The 18,945-nt window shown below is 43.9% G+C and overlaps 1 protein-coding gene across 2 annotated transcripts in view; it reads left to right on the forward strand.

The window, feature by feature from the left end:
- Positions 1 to 1,042: 1,042 nt before the first annotated feature.
- Positions 1,043 to 18,945, forward strand: part of LOC311597214 (uncharacterized protein) — a 33,326-nt gene continuing 15,423 nt past the window's right edge. Inside the window, exons 1-3 of one of the 2 annotated variants that reach the window (XM_084781434.1) lie at positions 1,043 to 1,180; positions 2,109 to 2,190; positions 12,158 to 12,244. In XM_084781434.1, the coding sequence (XP_084637560.1) occupies positions 2,173 to 2,190; positions 12,158 to 12,244 (105 nt within the window). In that variant the 5' untranslated portion in view covers positions 1,043 to 1,180; positions 2,109 to 2,172. The remainder of the gene's footprint in view (positions 1,181 to 2,108; positions 2,191 to 12,157; positions 12,245 to 18,945) is intronic. The other variant, XR_014779137.1, reaches the window with a different exon arrangement.

Here is an 18,945-nt window from a genome sequence, read left to right on the forward strand (position 1 = left end):
AAGCTCCAGGTGGGTCCCCTAGTAAGGCGAGCAGGGCCTGCCTCTGACATGGACTCTGTTGCCTGCTTTTTGATCACTCCCCTCTGCCCCACCCCCCTCCGCCCCTGGCAGGGTTGCCTCACCAGGCCATGGGGGAAGAGGATGGCTGAGTCCTGGTACAACTTGATGAGCTGGGGTGGGTGGGAAGGGGGTGGGGCTCCCTTTTCTGAGGAATAGGGGAGGGGGAGAGGGAAGAGGGAGGCAGGGTGGGACCAGGAGGAGAGGAGGGAGGAGGCTAGCATTGGGATGTAAAGTGAATAAATAAATAAATTAATTTTAAAAAACCCTTGCAGGTATACAAGGTGTGAAACTCAAAAAGGGGCCAGATGGCAGAAGCTTAATTCTCTTCCTCATGGGGGAGGGCTTCTCAGCAACGTTAGGAGGAAGACTGAATGATTTTTAGGGATATAGAGTGAGGCCCAAGAATTGGCAAGAGCCTAGGGCTGACGTGATGTCAGCTTCAACCTTTCTACGAGTGGGCCTCTGAGTGCCTAGCCTTCTTATGAACAGGAGATCTTCAGACACAGCATCCCTTGCGGTACACTGGGAGGCAAAATGTGGAAAAGTGTCAGGTTGGGAAGGCAGAGGCCTTGGGCCTCCAGATGAACTCACCGAACGCAGCAAAACAGCCAGCCTTTTTGATAAGCAGCTGGAGATGACGTTGGCCCATGGATGCCTCTGGGCCCCGAAATCCATGTAGAATTGTCAGGAACCTCCTGATGCAGGGCAAAAGACACTGAGGGAAACAATTGCTTTTGTCTGGGCAGAAGAAAGTCTTGGCTTTAGGTCAGAAAGTGTGCTCACAGAAGAAATTCCCTCACCAGTCTCATGCTTTTCTGTTTTCTTCCCAGAAGCAGAGTCTGTGGAGCAGTGGTCCATGGCCTTTGGGCTTTTGGGTCCTTGGCACTGGCCTCTTTCAGCACTGGTCAGTGGACAGGAGCGCCTGCTCAGTGCCAAGTGGCTTGCTTTCATGACACAGGCCCGGAGAGTCCCCAACAGTACTCACATGGATAGGGCCCACAGTGCAGCTTGCAAAGGACACAGGGCACTGAAAATCAAGGAGACAGAAGTCTGACAAGTGCCTGTCCACACGGATGACCTTGGCCATAGTACCCAGCCCTGAGGGGACCCTGAGCTGCAGGTGAGAGCATGGACAGGCAACCACCCAGGACAGTTTTCTTTGAGCAAAGCAGACGCCATTAAGGGAGAAGGAATTTGAGCCCACAGCAATTGGAGACAGCCATTTGTGAGGTTTGGTCCCCCTGTTCCTTAGGTCCTTTCCTATCTTTAGTCCTTTTGTCTTAAGAATTCTCCTCTCTCGTTCTTTTGCTTTCTTTTAGATGAAGGGAAATATGAAGATTCATCTGTCATGCTCACTTTTGGGGGTGGGGCAAGTGGTGAGAACATAAGTTCCGTTCGTTACAGTGAGAATTTCTTATCAGAAAATTAAAAAAACAAATCCTTGTTTCAGAACCCTTAGGCTTGTTCTGGGTTTCCTGGGAAGCTGTGCGTTACCTTGTTTTCCTTTCAGGATGTGGAGAAAGGGTGCCCTGATGGAAGGAGGCAGGCAGGAAGTCCCCACAGAATGAGAGAGTCACCTAATCATAACCATGTTAGAGTTGGCTTGATTAAAAAGTTAGCATTCAAGGAAAGACATTCAATTTAAAGATTTTTTTTGGCATGTATGCATGCATGCATGCTCTGGGATCCCTCCCCAGCACCACATGAATAAGATGTAATGGCGCACACCTGTAATCCCAGATTGCAAGGGGGTACAGGAAGGAAACTCAGGAGTTAAAGGTCAATTCCATGCTATGTAATGAGTTTGAAGCTAGCCTGGGCTGCGTGAGACACCGTCTCAAAACAAAACAAATAATGTCTAGGTCACTATGAAAAAAATCATAAAGCTCCTGGGGATAGGAAATTAATTTTGTCTCATGACCCAAGGAGCTTATCACAAACCTTCCAAGTGTATAGAGAATTTTGTAACAGGTTTTTTGAGGTCACGTGTTCTGAGGAATTTCAAATACTCGAGGATTTATTTTATTTTCTTATCTGTATATTTTCAGGAAGACGCTAGCACGCCGCAATGAAGTATTTGCTAATGCTTGAGATCCTGATAGCCAAGCCCCAATGTTGGCATCCAACCAGGTAGGCGTGAAAGAATTGCACCTCGAATAAGAGGCCACTAGGTGGCGCTATCTTCCTCGGAATGGTAGCCACCGGAGCCTCCTCTGACATGCCACTAAAACGAACTAGAGCAAAAATTGTGTTGATTTCAAGGAAAGCATCCTTCTAATAATAATGAGATGGTAATTAGTAGGGGAAATGGCATAAAATTATTTTAGCATTGTAGGAAAGCCATGATTCTAAGCTACAGAAAAACGTCTTTTTGAAAGTTCATTCAGCGAACGTGTATGAACTTCCGACTTTACACCACAGCTTGATTGGTAGCCATACTTAATGAGGATCCTACCCCACACCCCGCCGTGTCCAGACTCCTGGGATACTCTCCAGGGTGGTTTAGGGGAGATTAAGAAAGGATCCATAAGATTTCTAAAGGCTCCCGGTCTAGCTCCTCAGGTATGCTGCAGAGCATGTGGTAATTTGCAAAGGTCTTAGCCCTTGTAGGCAGGACCCTGGACACACCTCAGTCACCTCTCGGGCAACTGACCTCTGCTTTACTGATCGGGCTGAAAGCATACGTGTAACTTTTCCAAAGCCAAGTTCAAAGTCAGAGTGGATTTCAGAGCGCACGTCTGTGGGTCTCTGGGATCCCCACGGTTTGCACCACGCTTGCTGCCTCCTGTGTCTGACCCTCAGTGGGCCACTGACAGGGAGACAGACAGGGAGGAAGGGCGTTCCTTAGGCAAACCCACAAAGGAGAGAAGACCAGACCAATGCTTTCCTTTTAACTTATGTCCACTGCAGAGGCGAGAGCTAGGTTTTGTAACGAGGCTATTCTTTGAACCAATCCAAATAAAATCAGAAGGAACATGAGGCGAAATGGAGAAAGTGGAGGCTTCTTCCATGGTTACACAACGAGCTGCCGAGTGAAAATAGATGGGACCGGGGCTTCCCTTGGCTGCTAATTCTTTGCTCTGCCTCTAACACATTCCTTTTATGCCTGCACCTCTTATGCCATTACGTAGTTCGATCCATGTGCAGAAATAACGATCCATCTCAGACTAGACACAAGGGCCAACCGGGCTTGAGCTGATTTCCAAACCCACCCCCAGGTTTGGAAAGTTGCTACTATACGCTGCAGATGCAGTTTGCTAAGAGCTTCCCTGTATGAGCTGCATCGAGCGGCTGTGGTCTCATTTCTGCCCTGGGCTGTCCGCAGCGACCCTGCACAGTATGCGGGGCGTCTTCCCTCTACCTTTACTCTGCACAGTAGCATTTTCTAGAGGCACCAGTGTCACCAGGAACTGCAGCTCAGCATTCTTAACATAGGTGTTATGTCTTGTTTAGTAGAGCCCCAAATTGGTGGTGCACCGTTGTGATTTTCGTTTGGAATACCCCGGTTACCATGGCAATCGTATCATGCCATGTTTGGTTGTGCTGTGTGTTTCTAGAAGCAATCCAGTCTCCATAACCTCCCCATTCATGTTGGAGACCCTAAATACTCTAGGCTTATGCATGCTGACTAAAATCAGGCATATTAGAACTCCAGTGCTGTGAATACATCAAACTCTGTTATGCCAGTTCACTGCTTATTCACCAAGCATTAGCAGTCACATAAAGTCGACAATTAGTGAACTACAAGTGGGTAATGCACAGATATTGTACAAATCTGTCTTTTAATATTCTAGGTATTTATGAGAGCTTTAAATCATGCATAGTAAGCTACTGAAATCAAGGCTCTGCCTAGGAGGCTTGGCGTGTTCACACACCTGTGAACACACACGTCTGTATGGTTTGTAACTGCATATGTCTGTCTGTCTGTCTGTCTGTCTGTGCATAAATGTGTGTGTGATATGTATCCGAGTGCTTATGCGTTGTAATGATATGTGAATCTGCATTGTGTATGTGTGTGTGGTGTACATTGTGGTGAGAGAAAGAAAGAAGAGATAGATAAAATGGAGAGGGGAGGAAGAGAAGAAAGGACCAGGAGATGGAGAGGAGAGGTACCCTAGGCTGGGGTGTGCCACAGTGTCCCTGAGAGAAGGAACCCAGGCACGGCTCCTGTGAGTGGCGTCCTTTATTTCCCTTGTCACAGTCCAACACATGCTCTGAATCTCATTTTTGAACCAAAAGCTCCAGGCACTTCCTGGCTGACTGCCCATCAGTTTCAGTCTCCGCCGAGCAGAAAGAGCTCCTGGGAGGGGACTCTGCATCCTGAATGGATGGGTAAAGCTGGCTTTGACAATGAGTTTCAACTTACAGTCTTGCTGGGAAAACTCATCGCCTGTGACCTTCCCTTCTCTGGGCTCTCCCCAGGGATGGAAAGACGCTTTCTCCCGAGTCTTCCAGCAGGTGGCGCTGTGGCTGACAGTGGTCTCCCGGGAGGCTGCAGTAAATAACCGTCTTCTAGAGATGCTGAACAAAGTGAGCTTTCTCCCTCTTCATCAACGTCAGTGAAGGACAAAGATCAGGAGGAGCTTCGGAATAGCAAACGCTCACCAGATAAAATTCTCTAGCAGCTTTGAAATGCATATTTATAAGTATTATGTGGGATATAGTCATGTTCAAAGCACACGTTTGGCAGGCCCTGTGACTTCCTGGGCCTCCCCAAACCCCAGGGCCATTATATGGATCAGCACAAGTGCAGTTGGCCCTTCCCACTGGTCTCAGGAAGTTGGCACAGAATCTCAATTGCCTCCATGTGACTGTGATTCATAGGAAGAGCTGAAGTCTCTTCACTTAGGAAAACAGGAGTGGGGTATGTGAAAATCAAAGCTGTGTACAATGACTGAGTGCAATCAAATTCCATGCACACTATTTTGAATGCAAACAGAAAATATGCATCCCCTGTACCGACTTTCACTTATACAAACTCAAATATTCCAGTACATATATAACCCTTTGGCCTCAATGCTCTGTCACACTTCCTGCTGTTGGCAGGATGGCGCTAGATGCCTGTGTGAGTTCAATGTGGTATTGTTTGTCATGCAAGTTTTCCCCTTTCTTCAAGGGAGATGTGTCTGGAGCTTAGTGAGTTCTGATATGTAAATGTACAACCATCTTTCTTTTAGGGTAGAGATGTTCAGGCTAGCAGTGTGTGGAGGCTCCTCTTGGCTTCTCAGATCTTAACAGCTGGGTTTGTAGGGTTGTGAGAATGGAGGTGGGTCCGGCGCTAAATTGTGTAATTCTGTATGGCCTGCATCTTCTTGTGTGGCCTTTTCCTCAGAAATGAAATATTTTTTCTTGGAGAGAAGCTACGAAGACTCTGGCTATCAGAGAGGGAGGTAAAACAGTCTATCCTGTAAGGAAAAAACTCATTAAAATTTAGGAAGTAAACAACTCAAAGACTACAGAAATTTCCTGAAACTCAGCCTGAAAAACAAGCTGAGCTGCCTAGAAGATGCACAGACCACCTAACTGCCTGAAGTAGAGACCCTCCAACCTGTCCAGCTGCCCGCCTCTTAGGTGATGAGCTTCAGGTTTGGAGGTTTTATGAGCTGTCACTCATGCAGGGGTGGGCTTTTGGGGATGCAGCTGTCCGTGAGTTATTGCTTCTCCTCTAAGTAACCCTAATAAGCTCCGTGGTTCATCAGTTGGATTTTGCTGCTATTCTTACTTTGGTCTCTTGTGGGTTCCTTATCTAGTATGAGTAGATGTTTGTTCATGGCTCCCTAGGAATAATGTCATAGGGTAGTCTTTTGTTTCCCAAATACAAAGTATTGGGGTTATTACCAAGGCTTTCATGTGTGTATGTGTGTGTGTGTGTGTGTGTGTGTGTGTTTATGTAAATTTTTTTCACTAGTGATTTATTTATTTTTATTGATTCATTTTTAATTTCTAAAATTGTGTGTATGCCTGCATGTCCATCAGTTGGTGTGTGCAGATATGTTAGTATGTGCATATATAGGTGCAAGTGCCTGAGGAAGTCAGAAGAGTCTGTTTGGTCCCAGAGCTGGAATGGAGTTCTGGGTAGTTGTGAGCTGCAGTGGTGGGTGCTGCACACTGAACTCTTGTCCTCTACAAGAGCCATATAGCAGTGTGTGGTTTTAACGATTGATGCATCTCTCCTTCCCACTTTTTTTATTTTTTCAAATGTAAGTGTTAGAATTAAAAACCATCCTCAAGCAATGCGTAGGGACCCAGCTCCAGATCCCCCATCCCCCACTGTTGTTGGTTTGTGTGTTCTCAGCTGCTTGCTGTTGCTTGTGGTTGTGTCTGTAGCTGACAGCTCTGTCTTCTCTCCATCTTCCGTCTGCCTTGGTGAGGCACTTAGTCACCCCTCACAGTTCTGCTATCACCACGAGGCCTGCCTTCTCCGTATTAACGTCTTTTCTTACTAGCCTTCATCTGCTGTCAAGTCAATAACATGTTCCTTTGCTTTCATGATAGACAAACTCTTTTGTTGAAAGACTCCTCATGAAGTGTGGTCTCAGAGCACTTAAAGAGACTGGACTATTTATCTAACCTTTGCATCCTGCATGTTCTGGTGCTCTAAACCAGGCCATCCTCAACCACTTAGCTTGGCAAAGCATTTTGCATGAACTGACCTAGTTCCTAAAGCCTTTCCCTTTAAGAAGTCAGACTTTTAACTTCAGAAGTACTGTACCTAACTTCAGATTACCAAGAGCAGACAAGTGTGTGCGTGGCTGGCTGTGATACGCGCTGAAAGCATATTTGCAGATGCTGTTCCGTTCCTTGCTTTGTGGGGCCAGTTACTTTTTCCTGTTGGTTCATTCCCATAAGCCAAAATATTGCCTTTAAGGGTCTCTAAGGTGGGAAATGATGCTGAGTCCGTCACTGAGTAAAAGTCTGCACTCTTCTCTATGTGGAAGTTGGACAAGGACTGGGGTTCTCTGCCCAGAGACTAAAGAGTAGATCTCCTCAGTTTCTCAGAGAGTGAAAACTATGGAAAGCCCAACACCCTTAATATTTCTGATGCAGCCCTGAGTTGTGCAGGGACACTGGGGTGCAGCTATGAAAAGGCCCCTTTAGGGGTATGTGACAGTCTAGACTTATTATTAACGCTAAGGAAGATATAAAGACCGAAGACGTCACAGTACCAGTACTTCCTCAAAAGACCTGACGCCGCGTGTAGCCCAGTGCAGCCAGTCTATGCGCTCAGATGCATGAACCTGGGAGGTTAGCACAGAGAGAGCAGGGCCCCACTGTGGAACCACAGAACCTCAGGGAAGGCAATGAAGGGACAAAGGAAGAGTCACGGCCTCTTCAGAGTTCATCTTGTGATCTCAGAGAGGCGATCACAATGGGAGGGGGCAGGTAAGAGAAACAGGAGTCAGTTCATGGGGTGCAGAAGATCAGGGAAGCTGCTTATGATGACATGTTGATGGTGCAGGCTGGGGGCCATCCGGGAGTTCACAGCTCTCTGCCTGGGAATGCAGGACCTTAGCGCAACCAGGACAAAGGAAAGCCATAGGGTGGTTCCTAGGCTGATTGGTGTCACTGCAGTCTCATTGCTGAACTGTCATTCCAGTTAAGGCTTATCAATATTTAAACTTCAGTTGCCTGCTGTCCAGCAGCAGTCCTGAGCCCCAGAGGCTGAGTTCTGGCAATTTTGATGTGTTTTCATGAATAAAAAACATTGCTCTCTAAAAAGCAACTCAAGAGCATCCACCCAGTTTGGTTATGGTATAGAGAAGTTTACTCAGTGTCATGTGAAGAGACTAAAATATGTCGTAAAAGGATAGGAAATAGGCTGCCTCATTCTTTTCTTTTCTCTTCCTTCTTTCTTTATTAATCACTTTATAGCCTGGTCGCAGCCCCCTCCCTCCTCTCCTCCCAGCCCCACCCTCACACCCCTCAGTCGCCGTCCCCCCTCTCTTTCTAGGCTGCCTCATTCCTCATTCTTAAAAAAAAATCAATTTATTGCACTGAAGAAGGCCCAGGGGGCTGGTGGTGACTTAGTTAGAGTTTCTATAGCTGTGACAAAACACCATGACCAAAAAGCAAGCTGGAGAAGAGAGGATTTATTCAGCTTACACTTCCACATCACTGTTCACCACCAAAGGACATCAAGATAGGAAACTCAAAGAGGCCAGGAACCTGGAGGCAGGAGCTAATGCAGAGGTCATGGAAGGGTGCTGCTCAGTGACTTGCTCCTCGGGGCTTGCTCAGCCTGGTTTTGTATAGAACCTGGGACCACCAGCCCAGGGATGGCCCCATGGATAATGGGATCCTCCCTCTCCCATCAATCACTAATTGAGAAAATGCTTTACAGCTGGATCTCATGGAGGCATTTCCTCACCTGAGGCTCCTCCCTCTCTGACGACTCTACCTTGTGTCAAGTTGACATGAAATCAGCCAGTGCAGGGGGATAGCACAGTGCACAGCACTTAGAGAGGCACCAAACGTTCTTTCTCTCTGTAAGAGGCTGGATGCACAGAACAGAGGGGCTCACATGATAGCATGCTAATAAAAGACAAATGAGGAGAGGGGTTGCAGATTTGATTCAGTTGATTATATGCTTTTTGTATGTAAAAAAAAAAATTATATGCTTGAGGACCCAAGTTTGATTCCCCAAACCATGTAACAATCCAGGCATGGCCCTGCAGAAATAGTTCAGTGGTTAAGAACGTATTCTGCTCTCGCAGAGGCCTGAAGTTTGCCTCCTAGTGCTTATACCATGTGGCTCACAGCTGCCTGTAACTCCAGCTCCAGAAAATCTGACATTCTCTTCTGGTCTTTGTGGGATCCTGCACTCATATGCATATAGCTACACACACACACACACACACACACACACACACACACACACACACACACACACAGTATACCCATAATTAAAAATAAAATACATCTTTTAATGAAGCCAGGGGTAGTGGAATGTGCTAGCAATCTCTGCCATGGGGAGGCAGAGACAGAGAGATAGATCTTCTACCTCAATGAACGGGATTCAGGCCAGTGACAGACTGTCTCAGAACGATGGGCAGCACCTGAGGATGACGCCCGAGACTGTCCTCTGGCTTCTGGAAGCGTGCACGTTCGCCTCCAAACACTCACGAGTAGAGGCAAATGAGAGGCATTACAGTATTATAAAGCAGAATGCATGATATATGACACTTGTTTATGTGTTGGTTTGGTGCTGGAAATGCAGCCCAAGGATCCAAAGCATCACAGGAACCTGTGCTACCACCAACTGACACCCCAGTTTACCTTCAGTCATTTAAATTCAGTTATTAAGTTACCAGAAGGCCTCTGCTTTATTAATCACATGCATATAATATATTATATCCATAGTGAATATATATTACGGATAATATATATATATATATAATATATATTGGAGAAATGTCTCTCTCTCCATATATGTGTATAGATATGCTCATACAGAGGCAGAAAGACAGATGACAGACAGACAGAGAAAGCACAAGACCAAGGCTTTTTGGGCAGTTATGAGGTATTCATACATATTTCAATAATTTAATCATCATTTGAACTTTCTGTTGTTAAAAAAAAAAGAGAGTCTTATTGTTCATCTTGATGTCTGACAAATTAAACAAATAAAGCTTAGAGGAGCCCGATTCCTGTGGCCTGCTCGGAGAAAACCAGTGACCCCATTGATTTTTTGCCCTGCAGCAGCAGCGATCACACAGAGTGCAGCACATTGCTGGGGTTGGCTTTCTTCCAGCCTTTGGTGTATTTCTGAGGCACAGAAGGGACAGGTGGACAGTGGACAGGTCTGATGGAGCTAATGCTGGCTGAGTGCAGGATCAGAAGGGCATCAGGGTGCTACCTTAAGTTTATAGAAAGCAGAAACTGTCACACGTCTGAAGAGGTTCCTTCCCAGGTCACAGCACTCAACCACCAGCTGACTCCTGGACTAGGTCCATGGAAGACAAACACCGTTGTCTTTCCTAATCTTCATTCTCGGTGAATTAAATGTGAAGATGTTTCTGCATCACCTTCCGTAGAGTTTGTACAGTTAGTTGTGTGAAATACAAAGTGTGCCAAAGTGTCTTCATTTTGATCAAGAATGAGTGAATGGCGCTGGAAATGTAGCTCAGTGACAGAATGCTCACCTCGCACGAGCAAGTCTCCAGGTTCCACATCGAGCAGGTATAAGGGCTTCACAGAAATAGTCTTAGGGTCCGCCCCCTTTTATTTGTCCCAAGAAGAGTTTGGTGACAGTGTTAATGTAGCATCTGTGATTTAGTAATGATCCCTCTCCTCACCAGAGATTGCTGGTCCAAGAAGATGAGGCCTGCTGGCCCGTCCATCCCTGACTCACCTCTCAGAGATTTTCTAATATCATGGAATAGCACTTCTATGACAGCCATGGCTTATGAAGCCCAGCACAGGAAGGATGCTTCTTGAGGGTCACAGTCAGATACATCTGAAACAGAGCAAGGCACTGGCTTCTGAGTTTCGTCTCAAAGAGGCAATGACTTGCCAGGGGCAGCTGTGACGGTTCAGGGCTGCTCAAGTGAGGTAGAGTAGAGAGGGAAGGCCACACAGCTGCCTCGGGTCACCTTGTCTCAGAATCCCAAAGCCCCCTTTGTTCAAAATGAGCTGCTTTAATGTAGAGCTTCTCCAAGGTGTTTAATGAGCCACCCACAAATAAGTATTAACACGTGTTACCTCCCTCTTTTCCCATTTCCTGTGGTAGTAGACTAATCCCAGTTTCAGAGGGGCTTTGAACCTTAGAGATATCACACACACCAGCAGGAGCAGAAGAATAAGTTACTTGACTAGACAGTGTCATCATCTTTTCACAGTGTATTTAAATGTCGCTTTGGAGTCACATTATTGGGCATTTGTGAGCACCGAAGAATAAGGAAGAAGCGAAGGAGGGAGGGAAGGATGGAGGAAGGGAAGATATGGGGAAAAGATGAGGTAAAGAGAGAGGGAGGGGAGGGGGAAGGAAAGAAGAAAGGAAGAAAGGGAGTGAAGGAGGAGGGTGAGTGAGAACTGAGATAGGAAAACTTTAGGCGTGATACACGTGCTGTCGTATAGAATACAATTATGCAGTTGAGTGTAGATGTGTTTACAGAATCACAATATAAAATTAAGAGGTTGATAGCCACTGTTACATTGCAATATGTTCTGAACAACATCCAAGTGCTCCCCACGCCCAATTTTACCCTAAAAATAAGACAGTATTAAATCACAAGGTTTTAAAACCATAGTCCAAATATGTGTATGTATTAAGATTTATAAAGTTTCAACTAGTTTTAAAATATCATAAGGGACTTTTCTTTAACGTCTTCCTTTATTCTCCTTGTTTATACTGTGTGTGTGTGTGTGTGTGTGTGTGTACCTACATGTGTAGGTCCTCAGCAACTCTCCACATTTCTATTTGAATTAAGAACTCTCCCAGGGATCTGGAGCTTGCAGAACAGGCTGCCTAGCTACAGAAAACCTCAGAGATCCTCCTATGTCCACCTCCCCCGTGCTGAGGTTACAGTGCCTGTCACCACGCCCAGCTTTTCGCACAGCTTTTGGGGATGAAGCTCTGGTGGGCTGGCTTACAAGACAAGTGTGTCAGTAGCTGAATCATCTCAGCCTCTTTCAGTCCTTTTCCTATTGTTAAATAATTTATCTCTAACAGAAATAGTGTTTTTAATAAGATAGTTTTCAATAGCACGGTCACTATTTTTTTCCCATTCAGTGAGCATATTCCTTGTAAGGAGGCACAAAACTTTGTGTGGTTTCTATTCTAAATCTGATGAAGGGGACAACAGAGCAGAGACAGGCAAGGCAAGCCAGGTTCTGGAAGGAGTGAATATGGATTCAATTTCCTCTGTTATGTTTCATGACTGAGCGCCTGCATGAGTATGAGATGACCTTTTTAGCTTTAGACTCTGCTTTCCCTTTACTGGGTTAAACTGTCATTTTCCAGTATATCCATTCTCATGACGTTCTGCAAATATAGTCTTACTTTAAGAAAGGACTCATTTCACAACATATTTGCTTGACACAAGTCTGTGATTAGGGCAGTTTGCAAAGATTTGTTCTCCCTGATTTCTTTCCCCAGCGAGCAACTGGCAATCTGAAGAGTGTTTTATGCCGCTGGGTGACTCAGCTGTCTTCTGCTGTGGTTTCTGTTCTGGGACCAGCAGGGGTACGTGTTTTTCTTCATAAAAGCCGAGGAGAGTCTTGGGGAAAATGACAAGGGTAGATGCGGTCCTCCAACGCGGAGGTCTACCGACTCACATTTCAGTGTAGGAACACTGAAAATAGTTTCACTTCCCACGAGTTAGTGTTGAGTTTGAAAATTAGGATCTTGTGGGAGGAATAGCACTTTTTTATTTGCCTTCTCATCTCTGCATAGATGAACCTCAGAGTAAAATACTTCACTGAGACAGCGCTTGCTAAAACCTGCCCTGGGATTGTCACCTTTGTAAAGGACACTGCTTCTGTGTGAACAGTAAGGCGTGATGGCCACTTACTTGATTGAATGCAATTTCCAAAAATACTGAATCTGACTTAATTTGGCTAAAATAGAATGTTTGGTCTGAAACTTTTCAGAAGTACAAATATTTTGTGAGAAGGAATCTAGCTTAACAGACATGACTTTTTTTTTTTCATGACTTTTCCTTATAAAGTACAGAGTGTTTTGAAACATCCAAATAATTGGGTGAAAACTTGACCAATTTAAGTTATAAAAGCAGGCAGCTCTTTGAGATAAAGTGGTTCATGGTTTGTTTGGGAAGTCAAGTTAATAACCTGTGTTTACTGGGTAGATTTAATTTCCCAAAACTCCATGTTAGTATATAATTCTTAGTTAAATGTTTGCTACAAAATTTTAGTTAGAAGGGCCAATTGAATGCTTTCTCTACATTTTTATTTCCAGTTCATACTTTTTTTTTCCAAAACTGGCATGAAGTTTCCTCAGAAGACGAAAATTAAAATTATTGCATTACTGTTACACCAGTTTTGGATATAAGCCCAAAGGACTGTAAGTCAACACACCACAAAGACCCCCCCTGTATAGCCATGTTTATTGGGCACAATAGCCAAGTTATGCAATCACCATGGATGTCCAACAGGCAACAGGATAAAGTGTACAAAAACAGTGGAGTTTCATTCAGCCATGAGAAAGAATGAAATTATGCCATTTCCTGGAAAATGGATGCAATTGAATATCAGCATAAATTAGAGCAGAAAGAAAGATACTGCAAGTTTTTTCTTATTTGTTGGTTCAGACTTCTTTATGTACACATAAACTTTTGTGTGTGTACATATATATGCACATGTATGACATGAAAATAGGGAGAAGACTGAAGGATGGAAAAGAAAGGACACTAAAGACTAAAGGTAGGAAGTTAGGAAGGGGGTGGATATGGTCAAAGGACATTATATACATGGAAGAAATGATCTATATGAAGCTTTATATTTTGTATAATAAATATATGCTACCAAACATAAACTCCTTCCAGGAGTCAGCCAGTACCAGATATAACTATTACGACATAGGGACGGGCCAAAAACGATTGCTTGGTGGAGCTTCTTAAACTTTGTGTCACTACAGACCTAAAGACATCCCTAGATGCGAAGGTTTGATTGTCAGAGTTGATGGGCGTGAGTTTAGGGGTCTTTTGTACATAACTGTACTTGCAATGTCAACAATTTATGTAATAAATAGCGTGATATATGATAAACTGCCTTATTTAAGACAGCATGTGAGACAGGCCTGATCCTCACACTGAGGCAAAGGATCACGTTGTGCTGTGTTTCTGGGATGCTTCACTACTATTTTTAGTGGTCTTTGCAAAGGGCTTCGAGTTTCATCTTTGGTTTGAGCCTGGCATGCTAACTGGAGAGACAAACATGTACACAAAACCTTCTGCTTCAAAGTGGGTAAACACCAGTGACTCAAATGTCAAGTGCCAAGAAAGAGAGTTAAAGAGGAGAGCCAGAATCTGTGGAGAGATCCCTGAGAAGAAATAATATTCTAATTTTCCCACTAACTCAGTGCTTCATTCAGAATTGCAAAATGTAACAACGTGCCAGACTCAACTGGACATCACAAGTCTTTGAACACAGAAGGTGCATGCCCGTTCGTAGACAGAGAGGCAATGTAGCATGCGTGTATAACGAGCCTGTGCATACATGACTGACTCGTAAGGACAGCAGGGCTTTGCCAAAATCTCAGAGATGGAGCCTGGGCTTACTGTGGAGACTGTGCTGGTCAGTCTGAGCTTTTGTTTCGTCTTGCACTGACAATCTCCACATCTCTAAGGAGCACAGATCATCTTACACTCACAGCTCTGAACTGTGCTGTTTTGGTTTTTGATTGTCAACTTAATTGCCACTGGAGTGACAAAACCCAGAGCAACCAGAGAAGAAGAAGGAACCTCACTTGAGAAATTAGTAGGATCAGATTTCCTGTAGCCATGTCTGTGATAAGAGTGGCTTGACCGATGATTAAAAATGTGAGGAACGAGCCCATGGTGGGTAACACCATCCAAGATGGGCAAGCCTCAACTGTGTAAGAGTGCTACCTGAGCATGAGTCAATTATGGTTCCTACCTTCCAGCTCCTGTCTTGGGTTCCTTCCCAGACACCTCTTAGTGATGGACTGTGACCCAGAGGTGTAAACCAAATAAACCTTTTCTTTCTCAAGTTGCTTTGGGCAACAGTGCTTAGTTCTCACAGCAACAGAAAGCGAACCAGAACAGCCACCGAAAGCCCAAACAATTTCATACCCGGCTTTCACTAATTCTTTTGTTTCAGGCACTTTGTGAGTACAGTTGGAGGAGGAAGTGCAATGGAAAGCATCCCATAATTTCACCATCCAAACTAATTTCATGGTCGCCCTAAAAACATGTGTAGGTTCTGGAACCATCTTGTCTTCATCTCACTTGCTCTTGTTTCCAACCAAGGCAGCTGTCCTGGGCCCTCTTCCTCATTGCCTGCGCCTTCTCCCAGAAGCGTTTCTAGGAGTTGGCTGTGGTCCTCAGAGGCTTTCCTGGCCTTCACCGATAGTTCTCACGTTAGCGGGGACATGATGCTTCAGAATGGGTGGATGCATAGCTTTCATTTGTGTGCTTGGAAGCAGTTAGTCATTTCCTGGATGCTGCTAAGTCAGATGCAGGAGTGGCTGGCTAAGAGGCATGCTGAGTTTTAGTCTGTTGCTGCCCAACACAACACCAACTGAGCAACAACAACACCGCCCACTGGAGTGGTTTCCTTTTTTTTTTTTTTTTAACCTTTTGGACTGTCAATGCCAAACGTCCCCCACCCCACGCCCCATAGTGATCTCCCAGTTCACTGACTGCCAGCACCTGTCATTCCAGTCCTACTTTTGTTTGGACACAAACATCTGCAGTATTATATAAAACTGGCCATTGCATTAACAGTCCAAATTTCTAGATACTTTTCAGGGCATAGACATCATAACTTTGCGAAAGCTACTTACATAATTTGCCTCTTGTGCGAGTCCATGTTCCTTTTCTTGTTTTTCTCATGTTTTAGCTGGGAATTTGGGAGTATGTTTAATAATAGCAACTTAATCTGTTTTACTCAAATTTCATATTTTGTAAGTTCAGAAATTTCATTTTGTGAACACTGACGAAAGTTAACAAAATGAATCGCTTCAAGTCCTTAGTGGCAGGTTTCCGGAGCACAATAACTAAATTGATGTGGTTTTGGCTCTTTTCGTTTTTAAGACTTATTTTATTTATTTGTTTGTATGATGTATTTATTTATTTTTTATTTATTTTCCAGACAGAGTTTCTCTGTGTAGCCCTGACTGTCCTGGACTCACTTTGTAGATCAGGCTGGCCTCGAACTCACAGCGATCCACCTGCCTCTGCCTCCTGACTGCTGGGATTAAAGGCGTGCACTACCACGTCCAGCTGACTTATTTTATTTTTAATTTCTCCCCTCTCCTCTCTGTATCTGCAGAGGACAGAAGTGGGTGCTGAGTCCCTTGGGGTTATAGTCAAAGGCAGTTCTGAGTGGCCTAACGTGGATACTGGGAACTGAACCTGTGTCCTCTAGAAGAGCTGTGCACACTCTTAACTGCTGCATCTCTCTGGAGCCTCTTAAACATATTTATTTATTATTTTTGTGTATGTGCCTGTATAAATATTCCGGCATAAAGGTGCTGGCAGAAGTCAGAATTTTGCATCAGATTTCCCCCCAGAACTGGAGTTATAAGAAGTTGTGAACTGCCCTGGCTGTGGTGGGAACTGTACCTGGGTCCTCTAATAAGAGAATTTTGTGCTCTTAATTGCTGCGCTGTCTATTTACTGCCCTCCTATCCTTTTTTTTTTAAATAAAAAGATTGAGATGGAGTCTTGATGCACAGGAACATTGTGCTGGAAGTTACCATATACCTTAGGTTGGTCTTGAATTTATAGTAATCCTCCTGTGTCAGTCTCCCAAATGCTTAGATCACAAGCATTCCAACTACTATTGATTTTTTCTGAAAATTATCTTAAAAGAAAATGCATGCTTTTCTTCATTTTTCCTTATATATTCATTTCAATTCTGTGTGGGATAAATAAACATACACCCTTAAAGATATAAAATTATAGTTGGAATTCTCTAGTAATTCAAATCTCCCTTCAAATACTGGCACCCATGCATTCTTTCAATAAACTTCACTCTTCTTAGGTGAAGTTTAATCATAGGGATTGTAGATAACATATTAAAACAGACTTACTCAGGGGGAATACATGACTAGAAACACTTCCATCCCTACAAGGATGCTCAGAAGCCTTGCCCTAAGATGATTGTGCACAGAAGGTCGACAGTGATGTAATTATAATGTCATATGCATAGTGATCTTTCAGACAAACTATGTACATCAGTGGAAACTTGATTAAAGATAACTGTCATTTTTAAAACAAGCTGTTTTTAAAGAGAGGCACTGACTAGCCTCTTTTTGTATCAGCTGATAATTAGGAGTAATATACTTAATACTTTGGGTTTGCCTGATACTGAAGATTTGTAACTTGTTATATGAAGAGCTATTGACATGCTTCTTTATGAAAATAGTATCTACCTATCCGTCTGTCTGTCTATCTATCTATCTATCATCTATCTTTATCTTCTACTCATCTATCTAATCTGTCTACGCATCTAGCTACTATGTATGATGAATCATGTATGTATGTATGTATGTATGTATGTATCATGTATGTATGTATGTATGTATGTATGTATGTATGTATGTGTGTATGTGTCTACTATCCATTGTGTAGTATAGTTTCTTCCTAGTGATGTGGCCATCAGCTTCAGTGTCGTAGAGATTGCTCTGGTTGTCTGCAGTCTATAAATAGGTAATGCTAACAAAATGAGAAAACCACTGCGATGACGATCAGCTCTGTGGTTATGGTAATCAGACTGTTAACATCCCTCCTAGATCTAGAAGGAGAAGACAGCTAAAGTCTCACCTGAGATCCCTGTCTTCCAGTCCCTCCTGCACGTGACCTATGTATGTGGCCTTGGGTGGTGATAGAGTGCGTAGACAGCGGGTAGTTGAGTCAAGATAGGACTCTGGTGATGCAGCTTTTATGAGCTGTCACCCATGCAGGGGTGAGACTTTTGAGTGCCTAATCTTATAAGTAACCTCAGGAAACTGATTGTTCACTAAACTGGACTTAAGCTATATTTTGGTGAACAGGTTTCTCTTTCTTCCCAGGGAAGCTTACACACCATCCATTCACCTAACTATGCATGTACCCATTTTTCCATCCATCTATCATTAACCTATTAATCTGTCTATTCTTTATGCTGCTCACCCATGAGCAGAAACCCCCAAATAAAGAGAAATTCTGAAGGTTATTTAGTTAGAATTGGAATCAAGGTCTCTGAATTCAATTATCCTATGTTTTTACCAAGTTCAATGAAAATAACTTGAATAATCTTCTGCTCTTTTACTATACACAAACAAAATTCTGATTTTCAACAAGTGACATTAGATATTGAAGTTCATAAATCCTTTATATTAAAATATATTCATAACAGAAAGTTTATTCAAATACATGAAACAGAGAGCATCCTTTCTCTGTTTCATGTATTTTTTCATAAACATGTCTAGTGTCTGTGTGTCTGTGCATGCGTATGAACATATGGCATGGTGCAAGTATGACGGTTAGAGGGCAAATTTCAGCCGTCAGCTCATTCCTTCTATTATATGGGTCCCAAGGACTTGAACCTTCTCAGTCTTGGTAGCTTTCCCGACTGAGCCATCATTGTGACACCAACCATGTTTCTGTTTTTTTCTTTTTTTTTTAAAAATTTTTTAATTAATTTATTCTTGTTACATCTCAATGGTTATCCCATCCCTTGTATCCTCCCATTCTTCCCTCCCTCCCATTTTCCTCTTATTCCCCTCCCCTATGACTGTTCCTGAGGGGGATTACCTCCCCCTGTATATGTTCATAGGGTATCAAGTCTCTTCTCGGTAACCTGTTGTCCTTCCTCTGAGTGCCACCAGGTCTCCCCCTCCAGGGGACATGGTCAAAGGTGAGGCACCAGAGTATGTGAGAAAGTAATATCCCACTCTCCACTCAACTGTGGAGAATATTCTGACCATTGGCTAGATCTGGGTAGGGGTTTAAAGTTTACCGCCTGTATTGTCCTTGGCTGGTGCCTTAGTTTGAGCGGGACCGCTGGGCCCAAATCTGCCTATCATAATGTTCTACTTGTAGGTTTCTAGAACCCTCTGGATCCTTCTACTTTGCTATTCTCCCATGCTTCTCTCATCCAGAGTCTCAATGGAATGTCCTCCCCTCTGTCCCAGTTTCCTGGTAAATGAAGGCTTTCATGGGACATGCCCCTTGAGCTAATATGCAGATATAAGTGAGT

Source organism: Acomys minous (assembly GCF_964271855.1).
Source record: "Acomys minous genome assembly, chromosome: 5".
NCBI classification, from domain to species: domain Eukaryota; kingdom Metazoa; phylum Chordata; class Mammalia; order Rodentia; family Muridae; genus Acomys; species Acomys minous.